The sequence below is a fragment of the Meriones unguiculatus genome, chromosome 7 (genome assembly GCF_030254825.1).
Source record: "Meriones unguiculatus strain TT.TT164.6M chromosome 7, Bangor_MerUng_6.1, whole genome shotgun sequence".
Classification (NCBI taxonomy): domain Eukaryota; kingdom Metazoa; phylum Chordata; class Mammalia; order Rodentia; family Muridae; genus Meriones; species Meriones unguiculatus.
In genome coordinates, this window is record NC_083355.1 from 40,218,171 (window position 1) to 40,231,040 (window position 12,870).

At 41.3% G+C, this 12,870-nt stretch overlaps 1 protein-coding gene across 1 annotated transcript in view; it reads left to right on the forward strand.

Moving 5' to 3' along the window:
• Window positions 1–12,870, forward strand: part of Crlf3 (cytokine receptor like factor 3) — a 38,389-nt gene that overhangs the window by 12,849 nt on the left and 12,670 nt on the right. The window contains exons 2-5 of the mRNA XM_021630965.2: window positions 3,852–4,059; window positions 7,554–7,641; window positions 8,723–8,900; window positions 12,390–12,612. Coding sequence (XP_021486640.1) covers window positions 3,852–4,059; window positions 7,554–7,641; window positions 8,723–8,900; window positions 12,390–12,612 — 697 coding nt within the window. The remainder of the gene's footprint in view (window positions 1–3,851; window positions 4,060–7,553; window positions 7,642–8,722; window positions 8,901–12,389; window positions 12,613–12,870) is intronic.

Genomic DNA, 12,870 nt, shown 5'->3' on the forward strand with positions numbered 1-12,870 from the left:
GTGAGCTTCTATTTTAAAACTCTTTATAACGCCAAGAAAATGTACTTGATTGCTTATGTGGTTGGATTAATGTTGACTGAGCTTTAAATTGGGAACTGCTTTTGGAAGAAGAAAATGATCTAAGGGTTGAAATGGCAGTGGTTGGTATTCTGTGAACAGAAGATAGCAAATTTACGGTGAGCACACAGGAGGTGGGTTTAGAAATGGATTCTCCCTCCCACGGCCCTCACTGCTGGTGTGTACATACTTCCCTTTCCCCCCAAGGCTCTGAAAGAAAACAACATAACACGGGCCTGCAATGGTTGAGGAGCTTTTGAACTCTTTCTAAAGAGGAAATTGACTTTACCTAACCAGTGCGCTTCCTGCATTCGCTATATCCGTTAAAGGCCCAGGCAATGCCGTGCTGGTACAGTGCTGGTGTAGTCTTCTCTTGGAGAGAGGTGTGAAATGTAGCACGGTGCTGACTTGATGAATCAGCTGTGGCCTTCAAAAATGCAGGTTCTGGGGTTCAGAACCTGGGGATTTAGCTCAGTTGGGAGACTACTTGCCTAGCATGCATGAAGCTGGGCATGGGGGTACCTACCTGTAATACCAGTGTTGGAGAGGTGGTAGAAGGAGGATCAGAAGTTCAAGGTCATCTTGAACTACATATGAGTTTGAGGCTTGGTATCCCTGAGATCTCGTCTTAAAACAAAAAATGAACAACAAAAAATGCGGCAGGTCTAGAGCCCAATACTACACATTGCTAACAATATAAACATTGTAAGGCATTCTCTCTGTAGTTTTTTTCTTCATTTTATTTTTATTTTTCGGTTTTTGAGACAGGGTTTCTCTGTGTAGCCCTGGCTGTCCTGAAACTCTCTCTATAGAAAAGGCCTCAAACTCATAGAGATCTGCCTGTCCCTGCCTCCCTAGTGCTAGGATTAAGGACGCATACCACCACCACACAGTTTGAACAGGGAAATTGTGTGTGTGTGTACATTTCTCTGTGTAGCTGTGGCTGCCCTGGACTCTCTTGGTAAACCAGGCTGCCCTAGAACTCAGGTCCAGCTGCCTCTGCCTCCCTGAGTGCTGGGTTTAAAAGCATGCACTGCCATATCCAGCTTGGATTACTTTATTTTGTGTGTGTACATACTTCTAACTCTGGTCAAGAGAAAGCTGGCAAGAAAATTAGGTAAGTATATAATATGTCACGAAACCACTATTGATTGTAAAGCAAAATGATGGTTTTGGGAACTTTAAAAAAATTTTTTTAAAGATTTATTATACAGTATTCTGCCTGTATGTATGCCTGCCCATCAGAAGAGGGCACCAGATGTCATTATAGATGGTTGTGAGCCACCATGTGTTCTCTGGGAATTGAACCCAGGACCTTTAGGAAGAACAGCCAGTGCTCTTAACCTCTGGGCCATCTCTCCAGCCCCAGAACTTTTAATTCTTATTGCTGGAGATTGAATCCAGGACCTTGCACTGCTGGGCAAGTGCCCTGTTACCAGGGCCTATCCCAGTTCATGTGTTTGCTTTAACTTAACTGTCCAATTTAGAGTTAGTATTGTACTGAGGGGAAATGGACTGTGTTATCCAGATTACATATAAAAACACCTGGTGATTGTACAAACAGCTTAGTTGCTTTCAGAATTCTGAGCTACAAAGACTTTTCTGTCATAATGCCTAGAACAAAGACTCTTAAACTTGGCCCTGTGGACTGAGGACAGTGTGTCTCAGAATGTGGGCAGAAGCTCCAGTGTGCCTGCATCAAGTGAACATTGGCCCTCCTGTTCCTCCTCAGATTTGTTCAGTCAGCCTCAGGAGGAAACCTGGTGATCCGCATTAACAGGGAGCACATGGAATCCCTTTGCAAAGAAAATTTTTACTACTTGCTTCGATTATTGGCCAACCAGTTTAATCAATCATTGATCTCTGTGATCAGTGAGAGACCCTGTTCCCCAAAATGAGGTAGACAGTGATCTAGGAAGACATCTCTGCCCACACATGTGCTCACATGAACATACACAGACCTAAAAGTAAACTAAAAGCAAAGCTAAGTATTGGTGGCACATGCTTATCCTCAAGAGGCCAAGTGGAGCAAGCAAACACAGAAGGGAAGTGTTCTATGACCTCACTTCTGTGGAATCTGACAACAATCCAATTTGTAGGAACGTGGAGTAGGACACTGGTTAGAATATTCATTTCTATGAGGGGGAGAGAAATAGTGAGATGGTGGTCCCAAGGCTCAGTGTTTTAGTGATATGCTGGACATATTCTGGAGCTCTGATGTACAGGATAGGGACTAATACTGTATTGTGTTTTGCAGAATACTAAGATAGAGCTTCAGTATTCTTACCACATATAAAAAAAGTAATCATAGGGCTGATAAGATAGCTTGTTGGGTAAAGGTGCTTGCCCCAAGCTTGACAAACTGAAGTCAGGCCCTGAGGCCCCGCATGATGGAAGGAAAGAACTGACTACCAAAAGTCATCCTGTAACTTCTACATGCATGTAAAGAAAGGCCCAGGCGCTATGGCACAGGAGCACCAGCTCCCTCCCTCTTTCTCTCTCTCTTACACACACACACACACACACACACACACACACACACACACACTACAAAAAATTTTAAAAGTGTTCTTTAACTATATCAAGCTGGGCGTAATCCCAGCATTCTTGGATCTGAGTTTGAGGCCAGTGTGGTCTACAGAGTGAGTTCCAGGACAGTCAGCTAAACAGAGAAATTTTGCCTCAAAAAAACAAAAAACAAAACAAACAAACAAACAAAAAAACGAAAGATGGGCTGGAGATGACTCAGAGGTTAAGAGCACTGGCTCTTCTTCCAAAGGTCCCGAGTTCAATTCCCAGCAACCACATGGTGGCTCACAACCATTTATAATGAGATCTGGTGCCCTCTACTGGTGTGCAGGTGTACATGCAGGCAGAATTCTATATAAATAATAAATAATAATCTTTAAAAAACAACAAAGAATAAGTAAATAAATAACTGTCAAAAAATGGTTAAAAAGATGATTAGCTTGACAGACGTATCAACTGATTATTTTATATCAAAACACACTGTGGAGCTGGAGAGATGGCTCAGAGGTTAAAAGCACTGGCTGCTCTTCCAGAGGTCCTGAGTTCAATTCCCAGCAACCACATGATGGCTCACAACCATCTATAATGAGATCTAGTGCCCTCTTCTGGTGTGCAGGTATACATGTAAACAGAACTTTGTATCCATAATAAATAAATAAATCTTTAAAAAAAGTTGTTCCCTAAAACAAACAAACAAACAAACACTGTATATAATTCAATTAACAAAAAAGTTCTTTGTAAGACAGGGTCTTTATATAATCTGAGCAAGTTTCAAATTTATGAAGCCTCCTGAGTGTTGGTATTATAGATGTGTTCTGACACCCTTGGCTACATTAAAATTTTCTACTAAGCTGAGGTCAGAGGATTACAGGATCAGAGCAAGCTCCAGGCCAGAGCTATACTGAAGACCCTGCCTCATCTCCCACCCCACTGTTTAAATAAGTGTGATCAGGGCTGATGATGCACCTTAAAATCCTAGCACTTGAGAGGCAGGAAGATTTTAAGCTTGGGGCCAGCCTAGGCTACATAGTAAGACCCTGTCTTAATTAACAAAAGAAAGGGGAGGGTGCACTGTGGGTATATAATGACTCCACGGTAGAATACTTGTCTGGCCTGTGTGGGGCGATAAGTTCAACCCCAGCACAGTATCTTTTTCTGATGAGTAGAAGATGGCAGTTGTGTGGTACAGTTAGGTAATTATGAATGATGTCTATGTTTTAACTTTTTCTAGAGATTATAAATTTGAATTTCTGTGTTCTTTTCAGATAAAGGAGAGTGCTTCACAGACAAGAGATGTCCTCAAACAGCATTTTAGTGATTTGAAAGGAACCCTTGGGAAGCTGTTGGATGAGCGGTTGGTGACCCTCTTGCAGGAGGTGGACAATATTGAACAGGAGACCATCAAACCACTGGATGACTGCCAGAAGCTCATAGAGCACGGGGTTAACACCGCGGAGGACCTGGTCCGAGAAGGTGGGCATCCAGGGCACCTGTTACATCCTTACATTCTGGTTGATACCCAGCCGATTTCTCAGGATACTACAGGCTTCTTAACATCTGAAGGGTGCCTGGGATGCTTCTGTCTTCAAATAGTTTATAATACAGGACTGCAGATAAGCTGTGAGAACCTTAGTCTAAGCCCAATCAAAGTGTCGACTGGAATAATTTGTAAAACAAAGAGTGAGTGTTTCAGAAGGTCCTGTGATTATGGTATCTAATTCACAGTTTTTATTTTTTTCCTGAGACAGGATTTCTCTATGTAACCCTACCAGTCCTGGAAGTCTGAAGACCAAGATGGACTTGAATTTATAGAGATCTGCCTGGCTATGCCTCCCAGTTCTGGAATTAAAGGCATGTGCCCTGCTTCACTAATTTAAAAAAAAAAAAAAAAAAAAAAAAAAAAAAAAAAAAAAATATATATATATATATATATATATATATATATGTATACCTGAACGGCAGAAGAGAGCACCAGATCTCATTATGGATGGTTGTGAGCCACCATGTGGGTGCTGGGAATTGAACTCAGGACCTCTGGAAGAACAGACAGTGCTCTTAACCACTGAGCCATCTCTCCAGCTCCTACAATTTTTTTTAAAGGAGTATCCCATGTATCCCATGGATAGAGCTCAGGTCACCAGGCTTGGTGGCAAATACCTTTACCTCCTGAGCCATGTATGGGTTCATGCATTACATTTTCAATCAGTTACTCAGCATTTAATTTCAAATTATCTTCACAGCTTCTTGTAAGTTTTTGTATATTTATTTTTTTTGTTTTGTGTTCTTGAGACAGGATCTCCTTTTACTATGCAGGCAGCCATGAATTCTCAGTAGTCTGCGTGAGTAAGCAGGATGTGTACTAGGCTTATTGGTATGAGCCATCATTCCTAACTTCATTTTGAGATTTTATAGTCCAGTAGTTAGGCAGGTTTTATTGTTATTAAGTCACACATAGGTCTTAGATTGTACATCCCTCTCTTTCTTCCTTGATGTTGACACAGGGCAGGCATTTGGTAGGTATATTAAATTAAAAAGTAAGAGTTCTGCTCTTTGGGGTTTGTAATTCATGAGATTCATGCTGAATAAGATCTAAAATCTTACTGAAGAACAAAAGTGTCTGTCTGGGGACATATAGGATAGCCTTGTGTGGGAGTTCCACAGAGGCTTGAAGAAATTCATCAAGCAAAGGAAAAGAGGTAGCTGAGGTTCTCAACAGAAGTGACTTCAGGAGAAGAGGGAATGTCAAAGATCTTTTGCAAGCGAGAGTTATATAAGGAGAGTAGCCCAGGCCTCACAGTTGCTGTGTAGCTAATTGTAAGCCTCAGTGAGACATGTTTATTTTTACTGACATAATAGTGCCTTTGAGAAAATTCTTTTTAGCAGAACCACAGAACATCTTCCCCTGGAGGCTGTAAATTTGGAAGCAGACCCAGAAGTAGGTCAGCACAAGGCCCAAGTGTGCACACCCATCACAGTGAGGACTGTGCTTTCATTTCTGAAAATAAAACCTTTGAGGCTCATACTTGTTTGTCATAGCACTTAATGCTTGTATTTTTTTTTTGTTCAGAAATATTTCTAATTTTGAACTTTTCTCTCTCCCTCCCAAGAGATAAAAGCTTCTCTGTATTTTTTAATTAAGTTTTTCATTTTATTTTTATAAGCGTTTTTCCAGCATATATGTATATATACTTCTTACATTTGGTGCCTGTGGAGGCCAGATCCCCTGAAAGTGGAGTTGCAGATGGTTGTGAATCGCCGTGTGGGTGCTGGGAAATAAACCTGGATCCTGTATGAACAGTCGCTCTTTTTTTTTTTTTTTTTTTTTTTTTTTTTTTTTTAAGATTTATTTATTATTTATACAACATTCTGCCTGCACATCAGATCTTACTATAGATGGTTATGAGCCACCATGTGGTTGCTGGGAATTGAACTCAGGACCTTTGGAAGAACAAAGAGTGTTCTTAACCTCTGAGCCATCTCTCCAACCCGAACAGTCGCTCTTAAATCTCTGAATTATCTCTCCAGTCTCCCCCTCCTTTTTTTTTTTTTTAAGTGCTTTATACCCAGGCTAGCTTGAACCTCTTAATAAGAGGGTCTTAATAAGCTAATTATCTAATGGTGGCTAGGAGTCACTTTGCTTCTACCTTCCAAGTGCTAGGAACTTTTGAGGGAGTGTTCAGTATGTTTGTTTTTCTTTCAGTAAAGAATGTCATATTCTCTCAGGAAACTTGAGTTGAGGCTGGCAAGATGGCTGATTGAGTAAAGGTACTTGCTGCCAAGCCTGACGCCCTGAGTTTGGTCTTGGGACCAAGTGGTAGAGGGAGAGGATCAACTCCTGTGAGTCATCCTCTGACTGCCACTAGCATGGCATGGTGTGCATGCTCCTACACATACAAATACACATTCACACAAAGTCAGTAAATGTAATTATTTAAAAAAGAAAGTTTTAGTAACTCCAGGGTGCATTTCAACAATATAACAGTATCCTTCATCATTGGGGAGGATGTAGAGTTTGGCCATTTTCATACCCTCTATATGGCATTCCTTATTCTATTGAGTAATTTCTGATGCAATGTATAGTATGCTTTCAAGGGAATCTGACTGCATCATTTGACTTTTTTTCTTTTTCTTGTTTTTTGAGGCAGGGTCTCATTGTATGACACAGGCTTGTCTCAAACGCAGCTGTATTCTTCTGCCTCAGTCTCCTAAGTGCTAGAATAGCAGGCATGTACCACCTAAGGCATCATTTGGTTGTTTAACATCCTGTGTCCTATTGCTGGTCTTACGAGGATTCTTTGTTCCTGTTAAAACTGACAAAGAGGAGCCAGGAGTGTGGTGGCTCACCCCTGGCATCCCTACACTCAAGAGTTGGAGCCAGGAATATCTTGAGGCCAGCCTGGTCTACATAGCAAGTTTTAGGCCGACCAAGATTACATAGTGATATCTTACCTCGAAAAAGTCAGAAAAAGTGCTGGCCAGGTGGCTCAGTGGGTGAAGGAGCTTGGTGCCAAACTTGACAGCTTGAGGTAGGTCCCTGAAAGTCCCATGGTGGAAAGAACTAACTCCCACAAGTTGTCCTCTGACTTATAAACTTATAAATGTCCTCTGCACATGTAAATTATCTCCCCCAGTAAATCAGTTTAAGAAAATGTAGGATGAAAAAAGCCCCAAAGAATTGATAAAGAGGAATGAGAAAATGTCCCTGGCCTTCTCCTCTTATAAACTTGTTTGTTGAGCTAAATTTGCAATTGTAGAACCGTCTCTTTGGTCTGGCAAAATTTTGCCAACCCCTTTTCTCTCTGGCTTACCAAGTCACCTCGACAGTTTGATTGTATGTCACTTGGGAGTTAACGTTTAACAAAGCTGGAAATTCACAGTAGATATGAGTTATGTTGATTACTGTATAGTAATTAATGACTTTAGACTGTGGCTGTTTTTTTACTCAGTTTTCTGACCTTCAATTATAGGTGAGATCGCGATTCTTGGTGGTATAGAAGAACAGAACGATAAATTGTGGAACTTTACCAAAAAGGCCTCACACATTCAGTTGGACAGGTAAAAGGATTTGTCCCTTTTGGATTTATTTATTTATTTTTTAATTTAATTTTTTTAATTTTTATTTTTTCTTATCAATTACATTTTATTAACTCTGTATCCCAGCTGTATCCCGCTCCCTCATTCCCTCCCACTCCCACCCTCCCTCCTTCCTCTCCACCCTGCCCCTTTCCAAGTCCACTAATAGGGGGGGACCTCCTCCCCATTCATCTGACCCTGTTTTATCAGGTATCTTCAGGACTGGCTGCAAAGCCCTCCTCTGTGGCCTAACAGGACTGCTCCTCCCTTCGGGGGTGGGGAGGCCAAAGAGCCAGTCATTGAGTTCCTGTTAGAAATAGTCCTTATTCCCCTTACTATGGGAAACCAATTGGTTACTGATTGGATTTATTTTTAAGAACTTAATGTACTTTGCCTTTCTCCTGATCTTCCCTGTTAAAAAATTCTGATTATAGGAAATAGAGAATCTGTTTTTAAAGGCCTTACTTCCCGTTATCATTACTACTAGTGTTAAACAGTTGTGGTTGAAATCTTTGACGTAGTATTATTATAGATCTTTTTCAATTCCAGTAGATAAGAAAATTGTTAAATTCTAAAACTTCTGGTGCCTGCTTTCAAAGAAGCACACATAATGAAATTAGAGCAATATATAAAGGATTGTCATAGTTCCTGGACAAGAAAAAAAAAACATTTTGAATACCTTATTGAAACCAAATCTTATTTCAGTAAACAAGATCTTTTCATATAAACTCAGCAGTTGTGAGTTTATCTTTTTTTTTTTTCTCTCTCACAGTTTTTTTTTTTTTTTTCTCTCAGCTAGCTCAGGCTGGCCTTTGGCTTGTGTTGCTCCTGTCCCAGTCTCCCACGTGCTGGCATCATAACCATGTACTACCACACAGTTTCCAGCTTTTTGTCTTGCGTATACTTATTTGGGAAGATGAAAGCGCCTCGCAGCACAGGCTTCGGCTTCTTAATTATTTGCCGAGGCCTTCGGTATTCTTCTAGCATGTGACCAGTGTGAAATAATGCTTGCATTTTCATCTGCAAGTTGTGCGCCTTAAACACATGAACTCTGTCTCCTCAGCTTACCAGAAGTGCCTCTGCTGGTTGATGTGCCCTGTTTGTCGGCTCAGCTGGATGATTCTATTTTGAACATAGTGAAAGACCACATTTTCAAGCACGGAGCCGTGGCTTCCCGCCCCCCAGTGCAGATTGAAGAGCTGATAGAGAAACCTGGAGGGATCATAGTGCGATGGTGTAAGGTACCTACAGAACGGCAGAAGTGGCTTCAACGTTACGGACTTGTGATTAGGGGCTTTTAAGATTGTTTTTCATTAACAAATGCTTTTTTCTCTTTCCAAACAAAAGTCCCCCAGCCCTTTTTTCTAAAGTATAGGCCTGTTATGAAGATAGAAAAAACAATTGTTGTTTTTTGTTGTTATTGTTGTTTTGGTTTTTTTGCTTGTTAGTTTGTTTTTGTTTTTCAAGATAGGGTTTCTGTGTGTAGCCTTGGCTGTTCTGGAACTCACTCTGTAGACAAGGTTGGTCTTGAACTCATAGATATTTGCCTGCCTCTGCCTCTCTGAGTGCTGGAATTAAAGACGTGACCCACCATTCCAGCACTTATAGGAGATAGACACAGGTGGATCTTTTTGAGTCTGAGGCCATCCTAGTCTACTATATATTGAGTTCCAAGACACACACACACTATATATACTTTTCATATATACATGTATTCAATATTTATATTCTTTATATATATATGAGTTAACTATATTTTAATTAGAAACCAAATCCTAATTAGCCATTTTATCTTGGCTGTTGATAAGTCATTCAGGGCCAGCAACATAGTTCAGTAGTTAAAGGCACTTGCCACCAAGCCTGGTGAGTTTGATTCTGGGAATCCACATGTTGGAAAGAGAATCAGCTGGGTGGTGGTAGCACATGGCTAACCCCAGCGCTTGGGAGGCAGAGGCAGATGGGTCACTGAACTTTAGGCCAGCCTGTTTTACAGAGTGAGTTCCAGGACAGCCAGGGCCACACCCTGGCTTGAAACTCTGTTTTGATGAAAACCAGAGAGAGAGAGAACTGATTCCCTAACATTGTCCTCTGACTTTCATATGCATGTTGTGGAATGTGTACAGAAACACACACACACATGCCCATACCAGTGTACACAAAACGGCATCTACAAGCTATTTTCTTAATGAATTTTTAAAAAATTGAAGCCTTCATATAGAAGAAAGAAACAAATGCCTTTGCTGGATTAAACAAGGGTTCTCAGTACCCATCTTCTCTACTACTGTCGCCACTAACAGGTCCAACAACAGAAACCCACAGGGACTCTGCTTATTTCCAGGGCTTTTAGTTGCTTTGTTGTTTTTAACTATAAGTGTTCTTATCTGTGTTTCTTTGTGCACACGTATAAGATTTTTTTCTAAAGTATATCTCACTGTAAATTACAAGATCTTCGTGTATTGGATCTGTAGGTAATGCCTGGTGTTTTTAGGTAATTAGGTAATGTAACTGGTTTTTTGAGTTGGTTTTGGAGGGGGGCCAGAGCCTTGCTACATAGCCCAGGTTATCCTCAATCCTCCTGTCTAGGTCTCCCAGGTGCTGGGGTTATAGATACATGCTACCACACCTGGTGTGAATACCCACTGTCTCCGCCAGTACTTAGGATTGTTAGACTTACGCTTTGCCCAAATGCCATCTCATGGTTTTACATTGTATTTCCATGTTTGATTATTGGCCATTCATAACTTTTTTATTCATATCTCCTGCATTTTTTTTTCTGTAGCTGGTCTTTGCTACTTTGTGGGTTCTTCCCTTCACCTTTCTCTACCCCTTTTCTTCTACCCTTTTAACTTTTAACCCCCTAACACGAGATAAAAGAGGAAAAAGGATAGAAAGGAAAGAGATCCCTGAATAAAGTCAGAAGTCAGAAAGGGGTAAAGTTATCACGAGACTGCTTCCTGTTAATTGGGGGCATTGATGTCTTTTAGGTAAATTTGATTTTCACTGTAGGATATCTAATTTCTTGTTTCTTCTTTGCTCCCAACTACTTAACAAACCACAACCAACAACCTACCTATCAGGGCTCTAGCATTTTGAGAAATTCCCAGAATTCCAAACATCACACTATTCCTGCAACTATTTGCAGCTGGCAAAATCACACCCCTGCTAGAGTGTGAGGCAAGTCATAGTCAGCTGCTGTGGACAGTCTGATGCAGCCCTGTACCCCACACCTGGGGTTAAAACAAAAACACATTCCCATAACATTTCTGTGTTTTTCAAAGGAATCACAACTCTAAAATTGTCTCTATTTTTTCTTTCTTTCTTTTTTCCTTCCTTCCTTCCCTCCCTCCCTCCCTCCCTCCCTCCCTCCCTCCCTCCCTCCTTCCTTCCTTCCTTCATTTATTTGATCTGTGGTTGACCTAGAATTTGGTATAGAGCTGAGGCTGTGACTCAGTGGTAAAATGCTTGCCTATGAAAGGTACAGGCTCAATCCCTAGAACTATACACACAAAGAATAAACAGTTTGGTGTGTGGCCTGGGCTAATTTCAGGTTTGTGCTCCCCTTGCCTTGTCCTTCTAGGTGCTGGGATTATAGCTGTGTGCCTCTCTGTTTAGCTGTTCTTTCCCTCAGCTTTTCTTTTTCTTTTCTAATTACGTTTTGTGTGTGTAGTGTGGACATACATGTCCTGTCATATGTCTGGAGGGCAAACTCCTACAGGAGTTAGCTCTCATTCTTCCATGTGGGTGTCAGGGATTGAACTCAGGTCTCCAGGCTTTGTGTCAAGGCACCTTCCTGCGGGGCCGTGATTCAGAATCACTTGTAGTCCAAGCTACCTTGAACCTGCTTTGTAGTTAAGGCTGAGCCTCTTGTCTGCTTTCCCAGCTGCTGTGATTAGAGGCAGGGCTTCCTCCCCCAGCTCCACATTCCAATTTTTTTTTCTTTTCTTTTTTTTTTTTTTTTTTTTTTTTGATTTTTTTTTAAGACAGGTTTCTCTGTATAGCCTGGCTGTCCTGAACTCACTTTGTAGACCAGGCTGGCCTCGAACTCCCAGAGATATGCCTCTGCCTCCTGAGTGCTGGGATTAAAGACATGTGCCACTATGTGCTGCTTCAATTTATTTGTTTGTTTGTTTGTTTTAAAATAAAGGAGAAAGCTGGGAAGATTCCTAATTTCATTTTTGTGAAGCCTGACAAACTGAGTTCAATCCCTGGAGCCCACATGGGAGGACAGAACTGGCTCCCACAGTTGTCCTCTGACCTTTCATGTGCTTTGTGATATGCAAAAGTATATGTGTATACACACACCAATGGAAGGAAGGAACTAGGCATGGCAACATAGTGTTGGGATGCCAAGGCAGGAGGATGATGAGTTGAGTTCAAGGCCAGCCTAGGCAATAGAGTAAGACCCACTCTTTAAAAAAAAAAAGAAAAGAAAAGAAAAGGAGAAGCAACTGGATATGGTATTACATACTTATTGGTATGTATGGTATACATACTTATCTGTAATCCTAGCTCTAAGGAAGTTGAGGCAGGCAGATCGCCAGGACTTCAAGGCCAGCCTGGGCTACATATAGTGAGCCCCTATCTCAAGGAAAACAAAAGGAAGATAGCATGTGGCAAGTGCCTTCCCCCACAATGTTCTGTATTGTCCCTATTCAGCACCCTGTATGCTTTGTCTAAATGTACCTGTTTGTTCTGTGGTTTTTACCTAACTTAAAAATCTTTCTCCATAGGTGGATGATGACTTTATAGCCCAAGATTATAGGCTCCAGTTCCGTAAATGTACTGCAAATCATTTTGAAGATGTGTATGTAGGTTCTGAAACTGAATTCATAGTGTTGCAAATAGACCCCAACGTTGATTATCAGTTCAGAGTCTGCGCCCGAGGAGACGGCCGGCAGGAGTGGAGTCCTTGGAGTGTTCCCCAGACGGGGCACTCCACACTGGTGCCTCATGGTAAGTGCTTACCTTGTCACACCATAAGTTCAAAGGGGTGTGGGAGCATTTACCTCTGTGCTGAGAACGATGCACAGAAACCACTTTGCTAAGGATAATCCTGAGCTGAGGGATGTGGAACCTGCCTTTACTCAGATCACTCCATGTAAATTGTTTTCATCAGATCTTGCCTTTGGAATTCAAGATTGAGCATCACCTAAAACTGTACATCGAAAATGGTGCCTAGCACACTGATTTTTCTAGACTCTTGTAAAAGTG